The sequence below is a fragment of the Oxyura jamaicensis genome, chromosome 3 (assembly GCF_011077185.1).
Source record: "Oxyura jamaicensis isolate SHBP4307 breed ruddy duck chromosome 3, BPBGC_Ojam_1.0, whole genome shotgun sequence".
Classification (NCBI taxonomy): Eukaryota; Metazoa; Chordata; class Aves; order Anseriformes; family Anatidae; genus Oxyura; species Oxyura jamaicensis.
Window position 1 is genome coordinate 36,569,008 of NC_048895.1, and position 19,456 is coordinate 36,588,463.

Sequence of the window (19,456 nt, forward strand, 5' to 3'; positions counted from 1 at the left end):
TTTTTTAAACCTAGGAACAAAAGCTGAAAGAATCACACACACACACCAAAAAAAAAAAAAAAACCTGTCTCCTGTCTTATGGTTCTTCCTATCTCCCAATGCTATTCAGAGGAGAGAAACTGAGAAAGTTGCTGCTGGCACAGTATTTTGGTAGGCAAGTATCTGGTTTGGTACTGGCAGAAACCTAGGACAATGAAACAAGGTAACTTTGAAGTCATTACAAACAGCAGGCACAGATTTAGGCAATGCTTTATTTTTTAAGTTGAATTTTGCTAATCACTGTGTGGACTTTTATTTCCACTTACTATAGAAGCCCAAACCATGCCTATATAATACTAAGTAGGTACAAGAGCTACACAGCCTATTTCTTTATCAGTTCTTGTTCACTGTTTTTACTGAACTTTCCAAGTCTCTTCGACATAAAAAATAATTGACTTTTACATTTGCATTTGAGCTGGCTACATTATCACCGGATCTTTCTAGTCCTTCTACTCAGCTCATATTTGCTTAATGGCACATGAATTCATTTGGTTGAAGCTGGCATTTTACTGCAGTATTAGGGGCTGGGGGCTGAAATTTAAGATGCAGAACATCTTTTAGAAAAAAAAAAAAGGAGTGAGATTCCAATCCTCTTGGAAATCCTCACATTTTGGATGCTGTAGCAATGAATGAGCCAAAGTATAGAAGAAAAATAAACTCAATTCCAGCTATTCAAACACTCAGCAACTCCTTCCAAGCAAAAAAACCAACAAGCTATTGTGTGTTTGTGCTGGTAAGGCTGGGAGGAGACAAGAGTTTCCCACAGGCAAATTAGGAAAGGGAAAAGCAGAACAAAACCCCCAACCCTCAAAATCCGAAGCAGGGAACACAAGTTACTTTCTGTTCAACATGATTTGTGTTGTCATTAGGTGGTTTTAATAGGGCTTTAGTCTTATTCTGGGAGAAAAGCCCTGGCTTTGCTTGAGCAAACAGCAATGACCATTCTGACCTGGGAAACACGAGGAAAGCAGCCTAACCCACGTTCACCTTCACCATCGCACTGGAGCACTTAGTGGGAGCAGTCTCTTCCTCCTACCCTCTCCTACGCTGTGGGGTTTGACCATGTTTAGCTGGAGCCCAACCAAACTGCCACTGCCCAGCCCAACAGGGACACAGCTGACACACACCATTTATCCTACCATAAAGACCTGCGTATACGCCGTGCTGGAACCAGACCTGAACCCCATGAAAGGCGCATCCTGAGTCCTGCAATATTTGGGCATCTTGTTTGGGTTTGTATAAAGATAAAAGGGGTAAGGAGGTAAAAAAGGCTACCTGACAAGGAATCTCAGAGTTGAAACTGTTGAGTTTACTTCGACCAGTCCCCATGGGGCGTGTGTGAAGCCCATCTTTCAGTTTCTTCAGATTCTTCCAGAAGATACTGAGAGTGATTTCTTCTCTTTCAACCACGTGGGGCAAGCACGGCGAGTAATCATCAAGTGCAGCAGGCTCTGTTGTGAGGATCACAGGATTAATACAACACTTTGAAAAGAGCAGGAGAGCCACTAGCCACCCACCGATGGCAGAAAGCCCAGCTCCACCTGGCTGCTGCTGCTGCTCATAGCCACCCTCTGGTGGATGGTCAGCGAGGTCAGTGCTCGTGAGAAGAACTCATTAAAACAAATCCAACCAAGATAAAGTTCCTCAAACTCTCCTGCAACTTTAGCATGATTTGGGTCCAGCAGCAGGTGGAACTGCTATATCTCAGCAGTTTCTCCAGCAACTCACATCCTCACCCATCCTTAGCAGCAGCTGCATACGCTCCACAGCCGGCTCAGAGATGTTCCCACCCTGTTAAAATCTGAGCACCCGCCTGCCTTCTGCAGCATCTTATGAAGTAGAGGCTGTATGTCTCATTAGCCCAGATCTGGCTTCGCTGGCTGGCTCACCCTGTGGCTGCCCCCTTGCAGCCCTGAGGCTTGTGTGGAGCAGCCAGGAGCCCTGGTGCCCACAGCCTCGAGCAGAGGCATAGCAGAAGCCCCCCAGAAGGGTGCGGGGAGCCAGGCTGGGAGCCCGCTGCAGACCTGCTCTGAAACAGCTTGGCAGCTTTTTAATTAAACAGCCAGAAGAGTTTCTCCAGTTTGCACCAGTGCTGGGACACAGTACCAGGGGCACTGCTGCTGCAGGAGCGGGTGTAGCACAGGCTGCAGTGGGTTGGTGTTGCTCTCAGCACTTTACCACGGCCTGGGGACATTTGCTGTGCTGTGCTCGCAGGAAGTGGCAAAACACAGGCTCCACACTAGCTGTCAGTAATTCACGAAATTACCAACAGCCGAGCCATTTAAGGCAGTACTCCGTGTTTGCTTTGGTTGGTGCAAAAACAGATAGAGATCTGGGCTCTGGAGCACATTTGTAGAAGGTGGCACTTGGTACCGGCAACATGTCCCAGCCATGCTCCAAGTGCTTGCATACCCCAGTATCTGTGGTTGACACACCAAACATGAAAAAAATGGAATTTAGCCTATTAAAAACTAATGGCTTTTAATAGTGCCTTAAACAAACCAAGCCACCCGCGTCAGAATACAGCCTATAGCTTAAGTAGCTATAGTACAACTATCCAGTGGTTTCATACCTTTCAAATTAAACATCAAAACTACAAGTCAGCTTGCACAGCACTGATAAAATGAGCTACAGGTAGCAGGAGAGTAAGAAACACAGCCAACTCTTTTTTTATAAAAGTATTTTTAATAAACTGATGGATTTAAGATGCTAGACAACTTGTTGCCATGTACAGGTAACAAAAGTCAAAATTCTTTGAATTTTATACAAATACTATGTAGTATTGTAAACTTGAATACAAGTTTACCAAAAATGCATCAGTGAATATTCAGCTTGTAACCAACTTCCAACAGTGAAAATTATCATGTATCAATAGTGATCAGAATTGCATTGCAAATTTTAGAACTAATGCAAGTATATTTTTACCAAGCCACTCTGAAGTTACTGGTGCACACTGACAGTACATTGGATTTTTTTTTGGCTTGCTGAACAGAAAATGGCATTTAAATAAAATGACCGAGTTAAAGAATACACTACGTATCAAAAGTACTATCTTACAGAAAACTAAACAACAATGAGAAAGTAAACAGAGCAGAACCCTGAAGTAGTGAATTATTTTTTCTACCCGTTTTGATGGAAAAGACTCCATAGGTGTCCAGCTTTCTCACAGCATTTTGGAGTGTTCTAGTCCTAGCACAGTGTGGTTGTTAGTAGACTAAAGTAATCCCTGCTTGGCAGTAATGCTGGTGAAAGGTAACTTGTTCTATTGCTAACAAATCAGAGTAACCACTGGCAGGGCAACATCTTGCAGGCATCCAGCAGAGGATGAGTTCACAGCACATGGTTGAAGTTACAGTACCACTTGCTTTGATGCAATACCCAACAGCCTTCAGGGTTCACGTGTCAGTTTCCTCACAGGATTTACAAATGGATGGTATTTAAACAAAAAAATGGAGCATAAGACAGTATTTTCACCTGTACAGCTACCAATAAAATGAACATTTTTGTTACAAACTTTCCAGTCTGCTTTATAAAAAATATTCTTAGTTTTACTTCTAAATAAAAACTGTGCTGTGATCTGTCGCTTTCTTGCATTGTACATGCTCTAACTGTGTGGGTTAATGAAGGTGTAGAGATTTGTGACCTAGAGCTCTGGATACATTAGAAGCCTAAAAAGCTGGTTTTGGTACATAAAAGTTAGGTAGCAATGAAAATTCATTCTATTTATTTTTCCTAAAGCCTAGGAAGAGCTACAGTACATTGCTAGATCAGTGGCCTCAACCCTGAGCTGAAATAAAGGACCTGCCTTGACCAAGAGACTTAGTCACATTCCTACCACAGCTGCACAGGAGAGACAAAACTTATCTATGGTCTGTCATCTTCGCTGTAAGTAGTGTGATCTTTCCTTCTGTAATGCTTGAGAGTTGACTGGAGACCACCATGTTCATTTTCACAACAGGAAAAAAAAGAACCCAAATTCAGAGATTCAAGTTTAAAGAAAAAAACAATCAGGGAGAGTCAGTATGTCCAACTTCTGGAGACCAAATAGATATTGTGATAGACTTGTCAGTCTTAAACACTTCCCACTTGGTAGAAGAGATTATAACAACACGTACCAAAGCACAGTTAGCAAGACTTCTACCATTATCCCACTCTTTCAAGAAAAAAGTAGCACTTGATTTTTTCCCCTCCCGCCAGAACTGAACATTAGCATTTCTTTCTGTCACTACAATGTACCACAGATCAGTGAAAGCTTCAACTGTCCTACAAATGACTCAGCCCAACTGCTAGCAGAAAGACTTCCTGCTCATTTCTAACAGGAGTTGGAGTTGGCCATCATATGAATTCTTACTAGAATATAACCTACTGCACCTTCCTGAAGGGTTCAACGGCACTGACTACACATAGCTAGGAGAGTACGTAACATTAAGCATTCTTGCCTCCTAAGAGGATTTTTTTCCCCTTTTAAGTAACAGAAACTCTAGAGTTAGTATTTCACTTAATGGAAAAATTAAACCCAGCAACAAATCAAAACCAAAGCTTGTAAAAATCATTTATACTTCTAGTAATGCACACTTCTTTGAGAGCTGATCAGTTTACAGATGTTATGTTTTTGTTACAGTTTAAGGCAGCAAGTCTTACAAAATACACAAGCTCACCTCCCTCATGTTTGTGCTACTGTATCCTTATGTGCACAATAGAACCTCACTAATTTACACTAGTAACTGGAAGAACCATTAATTCTCTTGGTAAGTGAACAAGAATAAGGCATTCCATTATATATTCTGATCACTAATTATAATTTAGCTCTAATTATAATCTACCAGCAAACATACTTCTGTGTTTTAGAAAATAGCATCTCTTACCTTCAGATATAATTATGTGTGCAGATTAGTGGGTTCTGCTGTGTAAACACGCAGGTGCATAAGCAATTTTCAGGTTTTTCTTCATTACATCTGACAAGAAAGTTAACGCCACAGACAGAAACTGCAGGAAAATAAATTAGGATTTCTCTATAACTTGTGCGAATCTGCATGACTGGGCAGTAATATATACGTTAAAAAAAAGAGACTAATGTTTACAAACTCAGATGAAGCAAAAATCAGCAGCAGAAAGCAAGGCCATTCCCCAACCATAAATGGCTTGTATTACACTGTTCAAACTACAGGAAGGAAAAAAAATACAAGTACTAACTTTTATATACAAGTTTTAAATCAAGTAAAGCAAACAGCAAAAAAAAAAAGTTGTTGATGCTTTTAGCAGGTGATATTTACACGTCTAAATCCTGGCTGAAGTAGACTGTAAATACAGACAGAAGTTAGGATGCAAACTACATGGCTAAGTTAAAAAAAACATTAGGGATCAATGTGCAGTGTAATGAGATAGAAATTTCCCTTCATATGTGCAAAAATCCACAGTTTCATTAATGTAGAGGTCATACTTCTTCAATAAGAGATCTTAGACAAAATCAGTCTCCCTACATCCTGGAATCTACCTGTTTACATCAGCCACTTTAAGTGTACAGTACCCTGTTCGCATATATAGTATTCAGCAGTTTCTACATTTCTCAGAAATTTAAACTTCGCCTGCCTTAAATCTTGAAAACAAAGGGGAGAGTTCATCCAGGGCATAATACTACTGCCTTTGAATTATACCAACGGTTAATAAAACACACGTTCTCTCTTCTTCCATGGTGGCAGGAGTCCTTACAGGACTTGTAAACAGTAGTACACCATACTGTAAACAAATAATTTAAGTTCTGCTTTATACAAGATGTTAGGTTAACTCAGGTCTATCAAACAGGTGAAAATGAAAAGGGTGGCTTCACATAAAATCCTTCCCTTTCCTCCCAGCAATTCTTTTCACTACATAAATAATCCTGAGCTGAAACAGGGGCTGATGAGAGCCATTTTTGCATATAAAAACAATGTTCTAGAGTCAGCTCTCATGTTCTGTCAGGAAGTCAGTTGCTGGAGAGATTAAACTGAAGTATTTCAAACCATTGTTACTTTGGAGGAGGACTTATAATTTGGTGTGACGTCCAGTTCTAGACGCAGATGCCGAGCTTGCCAAGGAAGCTGATGCTGCTGCATCCTCAGCTTCCTCCAGCTCCTCGTGTAGCTCCTGGCTAACACTAGACTGGAGGGCTGCAGGAGTTAGCCATTCCTTCGGCAGGCAGCTCTGGAGAAACGGTATACAAGAGCTGAAGTAGGCAAGACGATTCACCCATCGTGGAATCTCTTTTCCACACAGAATCTAGGGCGAGAGGGGAAGGAAAGCATTAACTTGTCTTCTTGGTTCAGCAGTAACAAAGCTACATTACTGTATAGAGAAAGCAAAGGCTGCAGCAGTTTTAGATTTATGCATCACAAACACCACTGAAGAAGCACTCAGCTGCACTAAGACAACTTCCTCCATCAGTAAAAGCACCAACCCAATTTGCAGAGACTTGTTTTCCACTCTAAGTTTGACATGTGGTCCTGCTTTTCTTCTGTGAGGTAGAATGTAGGGGGTGTATTTTTATTTTGAGTCCTGAAAAGCCCAACCACCTCGCTCTTTTTGAATAGTTTCTATAAAAGGCACAGAAATGAGTTAAGGTTTATTTTGTATTCACAGACAATTCTTCAGAAACAACAACCAAAGGAGAAAGCTCACTATTACAGATGTGCACCCTGAAATCAAGCAGTCAAAAAGACAGTGCTAATATTACAGCTACGTGGAGTTACACACACAACTGAGGATATTTACTATTAAGGCCTCTGATGACTTTGGACAAGAGATCACTATCTCACACCACACAGGCTGCTAAGATCCCTAGAACAAGAGAAGCAATACAATATAAAGCTAGTTTCACCAGCTCTCCCCTCAAAAAAAAAAAATATATATATATATAAATCTGCATTAAATGTTTGTTTTTACTATACAGCAGTCATTAAGTGTTTTCACTATCACTATTCAGGGAGTGACCTATTTTATTTAACAGCCTGCCTCCATGTTCAGTCTGAGCATTGCTTATTCCAATGCAAATCTGGAACAAAAAAAAAATCACAGCTAACACCACTGTTACTCTGCTGTAACTGAATAGCATTTTATTTGTAATTATATCCCTGGTTTTTAGGCAGCTTGAATACTAAATAGGACATGAGATAGATCATGCAGTTCAAGAGTATGGCAAATACGTGGCCATATTGGCAAATTTCACATTAACTGCAGCTTTAGCAGTGGGCCACTCTACATATTTGTACCAGTGCTGCACATGAATCATCCACCTCAAAATTTTCCAGCACTACTGGAAGATCAAACAGACTACACAAAGCAAAGGCTATACAGTAAGCGTGCCATTAACTTTTTTACTATTCTGGATAAGGAAGAACAATAGTTTTATGGAAGTTAGCCATGGAAAACACAGCCATCCCTTTTTCAGAAGGCCTCCATGAGCATTAGAATGAATTCTGGTAAGTGCAGGTTAGCAACTACTAATGAAAACACAAGTGCCATTCCCCTCTTTGTCCTGGGTTATTTGTTCCTCACCCTTCCTCTTGTGTCAGTACAAGCAGGTGAGCGATCAGGCATTCAATCCTATTGGCAAACTGGTGAGGTTAAAATAAAGCTGAGAGGGAAAAGCAAAGCCCATTCCATTCCACAACCATGTACTTTTGCATGCCCATGCAGGTATCTACATGACCATGACACAGGTGCTGGCAGAGGGATAACTTGACAAAAGCCTCTCAAACAGCAGATTCATCTGTGAAACTTCAATGCTTTTGTTATTCTTTAATAGTACGCCTTAACTTTAGAAAGTATTTTCAGTGAGGGCACACTGGTAAGAACAGAATGTGATTCTGTCTCCTGTGGTGACCTGTGAAGAGTCTGAAAAAGTCCTGCAATCCTGTTAATACCTGCTTTACTAGGTCTCTCAATTAGGAACGCCTCCCCCCCTTCTGGAACTCAAACTACATATAACAACATTTAGCATTTTTGGCAGCATAATCTTGCATTTTGGACCTAAGCCCAAAAATCTGAAGAAACAGTGACATTTACCCAAGGTAACAGAGATAAGACACTGGAAATTATGCCAAACAATCCAAAGGACAGGAAGGAGATGACGCTCTGTAGCCACCTGGGATGCACCTTACTATAGACCCTCATGTTTGTTTACCTCAGATAAAGCTGAAGAAAAGTGATTGCAGTTTTTGTGCATCAGGTGATAAGCATTTCCTTTGAATTCTTTTCCAAGCTCTTCTACTATTTTTTCTATATCATCTTCCATAAAGTCAGTACTGCCTAGAACCACAGCCTCTCTAGAAAGGGAAACAGAGAAATTAGAAGATGATCAGGCTTCCATAAAATAAGTAGGTAACTGTTCTCAAAATGCTCAAAAATTACCCTACTGCAGGTGGGGAAATCTTTCTGCCCTCCTAGAATAACATACTATTTTTTTCTATTGCATTTTACAGCACCACTTCCACCTTGCATGAGGTTATTTTCTTGCTGACTACCAACCTGCATTTCACTTAAGTTCTCTGCAACTTAACTCACAGAAGTGCAGGCTGCAGTTTTCCCCTCTTCTCCAAAGGAGATTGCTTATGAAAGACAGATGGCAATAGGTAAGAGTTTGTAATGGAAGGAAGGGTCAAGAAAACCACATTGAGAAACCAGAAAAAAAAAAAAAAAGACATGGAAACCTTGAAAAGCAACCCCTTTACCTTTGTATAAAAGAATTTCACTACCTTGGAAAAGTTACCCCATTGTATATATGGTATGAATAATAGAAAGCTAGCTACCAGTCCACATAATTTGTTCATATTTAAGGAATTTAATAGTATGCTAAAAATAATGTTCTTTGCTGTCATCACCTCTTCCAATTTTAAAAAGAAAACACACTATTATCTCACAAAGTCAGAAATCCTTGAGTACCATTTAACACACTTATCCTTAAAAATACATTCAACAAGCTGCCTTTTTAACATACCTTCTCAAAAACAAGAAAATAGATATTTTTCTTACTTAAATTTAAACGTTTCTCCTAGCTCAGAAGCATTTCCTGGTGAAATTTCAAATATTCCAGAAAAAGGGTATGGATGACCACCGTAGGCAAATTCTGGAAAAGAAAGCTCAGATTAACAAAATAATGACGACATAAAATGACAGTAAAGAACAACAGACCTCATCAACAGGGATATCAATTGCAAGGATCTTCTAGTTGATGAGAACTTCACAAGGATCTAAACCTAGAAACCAGGGCAACAAATGCAAAGAGCTGGTAATTAATAGTTTTATTAACTTAGAAGTCAACCTAAGTGAAAATTGACAAAAAAATTATATCAGCATACAGGCTTAATTAATAAGCTAATATAACTGGTAGGATTTTCAGTTTAACTTTAAGTCTTCACTTACCTCCACAAGTCTACTTAAATATTCACAGATTAGGGATTCGAAGTACAGCATCCTCAAAGGTCTGATGGTACGCTACAGCTGTATGTGTTGCCAACTAGTATTGGCCTAAAACGTTTGAGTTTCTTGATATGCAGGAGTTAGACTATCCTGTGTTCTTCTCTAACAAAAAGTAAACCAGTGCACAGATCTGAAGTCTGCACGTAACGTCTGCTGGCATAAGCCCTTACAGTTCATGAAGGTATCAGTGTGCTTTAACTTCCTTCTGTGTCTGTAAGATAACACACCACACCCAGGGTATAATAAAAAGCTTTCAGCATGACTTCACACTTCCTTTCCTAAAAACCTGAAATACATCATCCAAGCCTAGCATTCAGCTTTGTGGATAACCTTTTCTACAACAGGTTAATAAATAAAGTTTGAGGTACTGTGAAAACTGCAAGTCATTGTTCTAGCAGGGGCACGACCTAACATGAGAACGCTGTTACAAGCTGTACAGGAAGGGAGACGTGGATTTGGCACAGGTCAAGGGCTGGGTTTCACACACAACACTATTAGGAGTCAGGCCTTTCTGGTTTGGATTACAAGAAATTCAAAAAGGTTTTTAACAGTAAGCATGGTATTTCATCAACTCTCCATTCCTCTGATAGCACTTGCAAACCCAGTTACACACTACTATTATAGTAGCTGCAACACCTACAGCTTAAGTTACTCTGCACAGTGGGGTCTTTGGATCAGCTCACAACCTCTGTTGCTTCTCCTCACCTCCAAACACATTCCAAAAAAAGAAAAAACCTCAAGTATATGTAAATATACATCTAATCAGACTACTTTTAGCAGCACCATCACCTCAGAGAGTGGTGATGACGTCCCCCTGTACTCGGCTCTGGTGAGGCCGCACCTCGAGTACTGTGTTCACTTTTGGGCCCCTCGCTACAAGAAGGACATGGAGGTGCTCAAGCGAGTCCAGAGACGGGCTACGAAGCTGGTGAGGGGCCTGGAGAACAAGTCTTACGAGGAGCGGCTGAGGGAGCTGGGCTTGTTCAGCCTGGAGAAAAGGAGGCTCAGGGGTGACCTTATCGCTCTCTACAGGTACCTCAAGGGAGGTTGTAGCGAGGTGGGGGTTGGTCTGTTCTCCCACGTGCCTGGTGACAGGACGAGGGGGAATGGGCTTAAGTTGCGGCAGGGGAGGTTTAGGTTGGATGTTAGGAAGAGCTTCTTTACTGAATGGGTTGTTAGACATTGGAACGGGCTGCCCAGGGAAGTGATGGAGTCACCATCCCTGGAGGTCTTTAAAAGACGTTTAGATGTAGAGCTTAGGGATATGGTTTAGTGGGGACTGTTAGTGTTAGGTCAGAGGTTGGACTTGATGATCTTGAGGTCTCTTCCAACCTAGAAAATTCTGTGAATTCTGTGAATACTGTGAATACTGCTAGGCATGAAGGCCTCAGACCCGAGCCTGCACCCCTGCTGGCCGGGACTGGCATTGAAAGTGGCCTACCTAAATCGCAAAGCTGCCTCCCAGAGTACAACCCATCAAGCAAAATTAGAATGCATCGCCCTATTTATCAGCAGCGTAATCTTTTGTAAATCAACAGCATGCATGAGATACCTGTTAAATAAACTCTCCTTAAAACAAACAAATCTACTAATAAGGAATGGACTGCAACAGATTAGTCTCTATAGCTAAAAATTAACTCCTTGTACAAGTGCTGGCAGAATACTGATAAAACATGATCTATCATGCTTGTGTGAAGCATCCATTTGTTTTAACAATTTCTAAAGCCAAGCCAAATATTGTTATTTCTAGTGGAAAAAGAAAGATGTACACTTTTTCATAGTTACATAGCTTTACCCAACAATGCAAAATGACTACCAGATTATTGATATTCAAGTGTTGTTTTTTTTTTTCCTCCAGAGGCAGAAGAGATGAGAACTTGAAAACAACAGGTTTCAGGAGCCAGACTTCCCTCACTACCCAAAACCCATTTTTGTTTGAATAATACTGTTACTTAGACAAACAAAAGAGTAAGTGATGGTTTTCTTGTACATACCTCGGCCATACACCTCTATACCTGAATGGAATACTCCAATTCCAAGGGAAGAAGTATACTCATTCATCCAATACTAAAAAGAAGAACAAAAAAGGCTCTAGTTAGCTTCCAATACAGATTTGTCTTCTCACAGCACATCAAAAGCATAAAAGCCAACCACAAAACAAAACTGCACAACCCAGTTTTTAACGGGAACTGAACACGCTATTAAAATTCCCCAACTATACACAGTCAATTAATTCCATTAGGTTTTATTTGATGTTTTAGTGCTGCCAGTGCCCGTCAACCAAGGAGACCGTATCTGGGAGAAATCCACAAACTTTATTTGTCAACAGTTTACAAAAGTTTTCCACTAGTTGAATACATGCTGGAAACAACTACCATAATTTTGCAGGAGCACTTTTTTTTTTTTTGGAAAGATCATCAAAATGTAGGACTAACATACATACACTAATTGTCCCTTAGAGCAATGACCATTTTTGCTTATGACCAGATGATCACAAGACACTCAGAGGTATTTAAGATGAAATTACCTTGTATTACATCTTCAAATACTCAATTGGTAATTACCATACAATAGCCTAAACTCTCATCAGGCTCCTGATGTATCTGTCTCCATGCACCAAGTGCAAGACCTCTGCATACATCTAGTATGTGTTTCTAGCATATCACTTCTATGATAAAAAAACAGATTACAGCTGTATTTCGAAATTATTGCTTCCTGGGTTCTTTTAATTCTAACACACAAACCACCCTCCCTCAAAAAAGGGAGAAGGAAAGAAAAACATTTCCTAGGCACTACTTTCTATTTAAAAAGCAGCAGCAGCGAGTGCCTATCAGGAGCTAACAATTACCCTCAATACCATAAAGGCATATAGAGTTTGGAAAAACAAAAACCTCAAAGTCACTGACTTTCCTTGGCTACATCACCATCTTCAAAATATCTGTCTCCAAGGAGCAAAAAAAAATTTCAAGTGAAAAAATTTAAAGAGGAACCTCAAACAAAGACTTCAGAGAAAGAGTCTAAGCAGTGTCCTTAAAGCTGAAATTGGCTAGCAAGGAAAACCTCTCAAAAATACATGAAACATATCATATTGTCAATTACTCCAGCAGTGGGAGCTTTCCTCCCAGGTCACCCATACCTGAAGCACACTGCACAAGGCTCTGCAAAGCAGACTTCAATGAGTCAGCTGGCAGTCAGGATACGGTATGAGGCAGCATCTTCAGCAAGTTATTTGTTTAGTACACAGGAAGGAGAAAAATCCATCTTATTTGCACAAACTGTTGACACAGTGAGCGCTTTCTGATGTGTAGTCACTATTAAAACATCACAACTGATGATATAAAGTAAGAGGTTACAGATGTCACTAGCTGTTGATGTGTACTAGCTGGCGTTGGTACGTAATTTACAGACATTTTAGTCATCCTGGCATTTAACGTGCAAAAAGCCATTTTTCTTCCACTGAGAAGCATCCTCACTATGTTTTAGACTGAGCTGTTCATGAAAACCAAAGAAAGTTAAATGGCTGAAAGAGCAAGTCAGGCCAAATGTTACAAGTTTTCAGGCATCAGAAATGGATGCATTTGGCTTTTTACAATCACCCTGATCCTAAGGATTGTCAAACCTGGAGTAAGTGGTGGCCCAAATTCAATTACCAGCAGTAGGCAAATATCAGCACCCCATTTTTTCCAGCCTAAACTTCACAACAGTGCTGCAGGCACAGGACTCGAATGACTAAGGACTTTATGATCTCGTCTCCAGACATGCCAACTGTGGGAAATCTCGTCAACGCGAGTTAGCAGCAGGCAGGTCTTGCTCCTTATGTTTAGTGACAACTAACAGTCATTGAGATCTGCGGGTATAGTTTGCTTAAGAGTAAGCTTCACATGTGGCTTTGTTAACAGATCACCGCGCTAGTGAGTGTGGTATGGACGACTACATGAAACCATCACCTTAATCTGTTTAAAGGCTTCCCAATTCCTTCCTTCCTCTCCCCAGAAGAAGCAGAGTGCTCATCCATATGCATCTAATCAGACTTTTCAGATCAAGCTACCTCCAGAAATACACTGGGTTAGATTTGCTCTGTATAGTAAGACAGAACAGGGAGAACACAGAACAGGGGATGCAAGGAGAAAGGTAAGACTGCCCAACTAACGTAATGAGTTTGCGAGCATAAACAATTCTGTTCATTGAAGTGAAATTAAAATCCACAGGAAAATGCATGAGAATCTCAAATATAAATCTGCTTCAGTTTTGAAGCCAGTTTTTCTCACTTTTCCAGCTCACCATTTCTAAATAGTTTTAGATTTATACTTACAATCAGAACTGCAGGAATATTCAACATACATTTTGTCAGCGCAGGAAGAAAGTACATTTGCCTAGGGTGAGTATGTCCAAATCACCGTAACCTCAAATGGAGCCGGAGAGGGTCTTTAGTACCCTAGCCCTCCACAGGACACCCACTTTGCCAGGAAATCCCGTGTCTGACCCCTGAACTCCCGGTGACATCTGCACCACACACACACCAGACCCGTGACTGACACACAAGGTTACCGCAGCTCTCTGACGGTGGAGCACAAGTGACATGAGATATCCCGTAAGCGCTCAAGTAATAAAACTAGTTTGCTACCAGGCAGGAAAAAACAATTATTCACACTCCTCCCCTCTTACAGCCCTGTGAAATCCAACGCAGGACAGGCAGACAACAGGAAAGCGGCTCACCAAGCTGCCTGGTGGATCCCTACAGAGGCAGAGGGGAGGGACGGGGTGGGAAGCTCCCGGAGCAGGTTCAGTGCCATCCTGGTAAGCAGCCCTTATTAGTGGCAGCACGTCAGTACGCGGGACTCACGAGACTCCAAAAACTGAGCAGTGGTAGCAAATTTAACAAGTGTTAGCAGCTTGAAAGAAGTGCCTACAGCACTTCACTTAACACTTCCAGTAAGAACCGAGTAGGTTAACTGAAGAATTTCAATAAGGCAGAATCACTTTCCCCTAGGAACAGTAATTATATCTAATTATTACTTAATTTGGATCCGTTATTGGAAGGTGGGTCACATCCTCTCGTTGAGCAAAATGCCTTATCTCACTGAAGAAAGGAACACAGGAAAAATGCAGCTTCAAGTATGCTGAATTTGGCTGCAGCTGGCAAGGTAAGATACAACTTACCAAATAAAGATTGCCAATAAATGACATATATACAGCTTACTGGTTCAGTAATATGGCAAACTCCAGAATCCCAAACGCTACATCCTTGCTTTCGTTACACAGATTCCCTTCATCTAGTTTTGATCTGAATTTTCCTACAGTAGAATGTATAAGAGCACAGTCCCACATCCTCAGCATTTCGCAGTCAGTCCTGTGAAAGAGGGATTCCTGTTTAATGTATGTACCAACAAGTATTAGAGAAGTATTTTTCTATGTGCACTATAAAGCCATGTCACTGAAGTGAAAAACACGCTAATACCAGTGCTTCACAGGTATCTTTGTACATTCTTCAGAGCTTTCATTTATGTTAATACTTCACGTTGTTATAGCTTTACTTGACAAGTGAAAAAGAGGATGCTACTTTGGGCACAAAAAAACCTAGAATCCTATTAAAAACAAAGCAGTTTTACTATATTAAATGCTCCAGTTCTCAAAACACAGTAGCTGTTTTCATATGATCCTTTTTATGATAAGAAGCTTTCAAAAGGCATGAACAGAAGCACATAAAAATGCCCTTAAGTTTCTTTTCCCTCCAGTAAGTTACTACTACAAGTAAGCAAGCTCTCAAGCACAACACACACACCTCCTCAGGTTTTATTCCAGATCTCCTCCTCCTCAAACGCTAAGGAAAGCAGAGGGTACATGCTCTGAAGTGAACCAACTCAGTCACATACAGCACTGCAGCAGCATCGAGGTCACCCATTAGTCCCTTCACATCTAAGCGGCTGTTTTGGGAGCTGAGCTACAGCTAGCACCCAGGTTAACATGAAGCTGTTCCTACAACTGCTGAACCTACAGCAGTGCTGATTCTGTCAACAAGTGACTAATACTGTTCTCTCGTTTAAAAAATAAAATAAAATAAAAAAATAACCACCCCACAAAGCCCAAACTCCCCCAAAGCACACCTCCAAGCGCGATGTGAAATGCCAGAAGCGAGAGCAGCAAACTGTGAGTGCCTCAACACACAACTGCTAGCCTTTGATGAACTAACAGAGCTTCAGAACAGCTGTAATAAAAGATTCTTCCCTTCTCCCCCCCTCACACTTATCGCTCCAAACGATGCATTACCAATGATTTCAGCAGGCTTTCTTAACGCTGTAAATGCTATGCAACATGAAAGTCAGGTTTTAGTTTAAGCTCCTGCTTCAAACCAGTTTAAAAAAGAGACATCGTTTGTGAAAGAGTTCGAGGCTGTACACAGACAGTGTCTTTCAGACACTGTCAGAAACTCAGTTTTTCTTTCCAGCTAGAAGGAAATCTGTTTCTCTAGCTGTCAAACAACATAGATGTCATTATAAAACAAGCATAGCTGAAGTAGGATGAAGAAATATTTTGCTCAGTGGTCTCAGCTTACACCATGTAGAATTTGTGGTGATGTACAGCTTTGACAAGTACCACAGCTGCAGACCAACACACAAAAACCCACCCCTACGTGACCAGACATCCACTAGTAAGTCCACTTGTTGCTTGCTTCTTTTGGACAGTGAGCGCTGACCAGAGGTGGTGGCTTTGCAGACTCCGCTACTTCTTGCTGCGGGCAGAGCCCTCCCAGTCACAACAGGACAGCTGTCAGAGCCCTCTGCACAAACTGAGGCTAGTTTTTACAAGCATGACCTTCCTGTTGCTTCTCCTGCTCCTGTCAGACCTGCTAGGGGAAGTGAATAAAACCCACCACCAGACTCAGCTCTGGAAGATGCAGATTCCTGCAAAGATGTCCCCAAAATAAGTGACAAAGCATTGAAGCAGCATTGAAACCGGGGGGGGGCCCCCCCCCCCCCCAAAAAAAAAAAAAAATGCTCTCACACTGAGAACATATTTTCTCAAACACCATCACATCACCTTCTAAGCAGGTGTTTACACGAGGCCATCTCTTGTTAGTTTTAACGGCTGCCTGTAAGCAGGGCCCAGGCAACCCCTGGCACAGCCACGCATGCCTCTGCAAGGACACTGGATCTTCCCTGTCCACAAGTCAGAGGTGTCTCAAGCCTTTGACTTTGAAGATAACATCTTGGGTATGAGTCTTGTACAGAGGAAGAAGCAGGGCTTTACTTTCAAGTATTCATAGTTAATATACATAAAAACAGCTCTTTTAATGCTAGAAGAGCTCCTCCTATGCACGTTTGTAAATTGTAGCCCAACGAAGTCATGCATATCCATGTCACAAAGCTCCCATTCCCATTAAGTCTCCTGTAAATAAAGCCCGCTGACTTTGTCATAGGGCATCACATATGTGCACAACCAGGTGAGCAAAACCTCACTTTTTGCCTCTCAGAGGAGTCGCTGTGACAGGACTGCTCCTGTCCCCAGCCTTCCCCCATTCTCAGAGAGAAAGGAAATCCAAAGCAGGACTAACAGGTTATGTGTGCAGGTGACAGAAGTCAGGCACGGGAGGTGAAACACGGGAATCCTTTGGCAGGGACGTTATATTCTTCCGCTCCAATACTTACCAATGACGGGCATAGGACTAGCTGATATAATCTAGCACATAATTTTAGTTTCAAGTGAGACAGCTCCCTGTTAACTGCTAGTAAACACTCAAGCCTGAGTATTCCCAAGCACAAAGATGCATTTTCTCTCTGCCTGCAGTCAGACTCTACACTACACACCTTTGCCCTTTTAAAGCTTACTTTAAACTGGCAGCAGTAGCAGAGGGAAAGCCTGTCCAAAACAAACTAAAGCAAACGATGTTGTTACCTGAAGCTAGTTGTTAAACGTTACTGTCCCTGTACCAGCTGGCTCAAAATAATGGACAGACACGAACTCGTGGTGCTTGTTCCAGTTTCCAGCGATTGACAGGCATTAACGGATAATATTTTCCTAATATTACTTATCCGCGTGGCCTGTGCCGTGCAGGTACTTACACCTCATTTGTTACCATGGCGTCTGAGCAGCTTCCAGCCGAACCCACGGCAACACAACAGTTGCTGCCGGTGTCACAGCGAGATTACAGGGAAGGAGAGCAGGAAGGTGAGCTCATCGGGCTGCAAATCAGGCTGAAGCAATGCCTTCATTTCTGCCAAGTTTCGCCCTTACCGAAGCCGTTCGGAAGTCCCTGTCTATTAAAACCAAGACCCTCCGACGGCACGCCAAGCAACTTTTATCCCTGCAGCGCCAGCGGCCGCCCCGAGGCACCGTCCTGCTGGAGAGGGGCCCGGCGGGACACCCCCGCTGCTTTCAGGGCCGCCAAGGGCAGCGCTTCCCCCGGCACACACCAAACTTTCGGTGGGGAGCCCGGGGGCCGGACTACGGGCACCCACCGGGCCCCTTCCCTCCCTCCCGGGGTCCTCGGGGGGGCCTCCCCCTACCGGAGGGGAGCCCCCAGGGTCCCCCGGCGGCTCTCACCATGTCGTAGACGTTGAGGACGACCAGCTGGTTCGCCATCGCCCCGCCGGGCGGCTATCGCGGCGCGGGCACCCCCGGGGGCCGCTTCCTCCTCGTCCTGCCTGTTGCTGCGGGGCGGCGGGGGGCGGCGGGCACCATGGAGCCGCCGCCGCGGAGGGACGGGGACGGCGCCTCGCCCGCGGCCGGCGGCGGGGCCGGGAGCGAGCGGGCGGGCGGCGGAGAGGGGGGGGGAGAACGGGGAGCGGGCCCCGCCCCGGCGGCGAGAAGGGAGCGGGGCGCAGGGGAAGGAAGGAGGGAGGGGAGAAGGCGGCGGCGGGGCTGCGAGGGGCGAACGGCGGCGGCCGCCGGGCAGCCCCCTCCGGTGGGCGCAAAATGGAGCCGCTGCGGCCCGCCCCCGCCTTCCGCCGGGGCGGCGGGGACTACAGCTCCCGGCGTGTCCCGCGCACCGGCACCGCCTCCGCGCAGGTGTGCGCAGCGTGCCGCCCCCCCCCTCTTCCCCCCCAGCCGCCATCTTGTGGTGCGGGGGCCGAGGGGTGGGGGAGCGCTGGGGCCCGGCCCGGGTGCGTGTGTCAGTAGGAGAAAAGATGCTTTGTGTCCTCCAGCACCTAACCTGAGGGTTTCCGTTTACAGATTCCGTTTACAACCATATAAACTACTACGTAAAAGGTGCCCTTCACAATAGGATGCCCTCTTCAGAAGGAGGTGCTGCAGCAGGGAGGACATACCTCACCCCACTAGTATCCTGGCTCCTGTTACCCTTTTGGGCAGCAGATGTCTAGGTGTTTGCTCCCTTTTTTTCCCAGCTAAAAGTCCTCATTGCTGGTCAGCTGCAGTACCCAGGGGGGAAGAGAGCCCTTTTGCATGCAGAACAGCTCCGTTCCCTCCAGTACTACAGAACAACTGAAGCAGGAAAGCATCATAGAATCATAGAATCATTGAGGTTGGAAAAGACCCCCCTGACCATCTGGTCCAATCATCCCCCTACTACCAATGTCACCCACTAAACCATGTCCCTAAGAGCCAGGTCCAGCCTTTCCTTGAACACCCCCAGGGACGGTGATGCCACCACCTCCCTGGGCAACCCGTTCTAATGCCTGACCACTCTTTCTGAGAAGACATATCTCCTAATTTCCAGTCTAAACCACCCCTGGCGCAACTTGAGTCCATTCCCTCTTCAGAGAGTGATCTTCGGTTAGAGAAAATGGTATTGTTGCAAAAACCTATCAAAGATTTGGCTGCTGGTTGTCAAATACAAAATTCAAATGCCTAAGAGACTGGTGTATAAACCTCGGGTCCGTCTGAGCTGCTGAGGGCTGCTGGCAGTAATCCCTTAGTTGGCCAGTGAAACTGTAAGCCTGTGGACAGGATGCCTGTAACTCCTTTGGGTCATGTTCTTCATCTGCTCCTTTGGCCGGCAGCTAGG

At 43.4% G+C, this 19,456-nt stretch overlaps 2 protein-coding genes and 2 long non-coding RNA genes across 4 annotated transcripts in view; 2 read left to right on the plus strand and 2 right to left on the minus strand.

The window, feature by feature from the left end:
• LOC118164277 overlaps positions 1–2,711 on the plus strand; it is a 24,334-nt gene extending 21,623 nt beyond the window's left edge. Inside the window, exon 3 of the long non-coding RNA XR_004749405.1 lies at positions 2,698–2,711. This is a non-coding gene — a long non-coding RNA (uncharacterized LOC118164277). The remainder of the gene's footprint in view (positions 1–2,697) is intronic.
• LOC118164274 lies at positions 234–1,644 on the minus strand. The gene is made up of 2 exons (XR_004749400.1): positions 1,315–1,644; positions 234–1,215 (listed from the first exon to the last, which is right to left on the minus strand). It is a non-coding gene; the product is annotated as an uncharacterized LOC118164274 (long non-coding RNA).
• DESI2 (desumoylating isopeptidase 2) lies at positions 2,705–18,172 on the minus strand. Its single transcript, XM_035321686.1, has 5 exons — positions 18,034–18,172; positions 11,487–11,559; positions 9,046–9,139; positions 8,198–8,339; positions 2,705–6,294 (listed from the first exon to the last, which is right to left on the minus strand). Exons 1-5 carry the CDS (start codon positions 18,070–18,072, stop codon positions 6,061–6,063), a joined length of 582 nt encoding a protein of 193 aa, XP_035177577.1. The 5' UTR covers positions 18,073–18,172; the 3' UTR covers positions 2,705–6,060.
• A 5-nt stretch (positions 18,173–18,177) lies between these two features.
• The window catches only part of ADSS2 (adenylosuccinate synthase 2), a 66,869-nt gene continuing 65,590 nt past the window's right edge, over positions 18,178–19,456 (plus strand). Inside the window, exon 1 of the mRNA XM_035321685.1 lies at positions 18,178–18,232. The gene's annotated coding sequence lies outside the window, so the exon portion shown is untranslated. The remainder of the gene's footprint in view (positions 18,233–19,456) is intronic.

Coding starts and splice junctions, on each gene's coding strand:
- DESI2 (XM_035321686.1), bottom strand. CDS start 18,072: ATGGCGAACCAGCTGGTCGTCCTCAACGTCTACGACATG. Junction 11,560..18,033: donor TCCTCAACGTCTACGACATG/GTGAGAGCCGCC, acceptor TCTTCTTTTTAG/TATTGGATGAATGAGTATAC. Junction 9,140..11,486: donor TATAGAGGTGTATGGCCGAG/GTATGTACAAGA, acceptor TTTCTTTTCCAG/AATTTGCCTACGGTGGTCAT.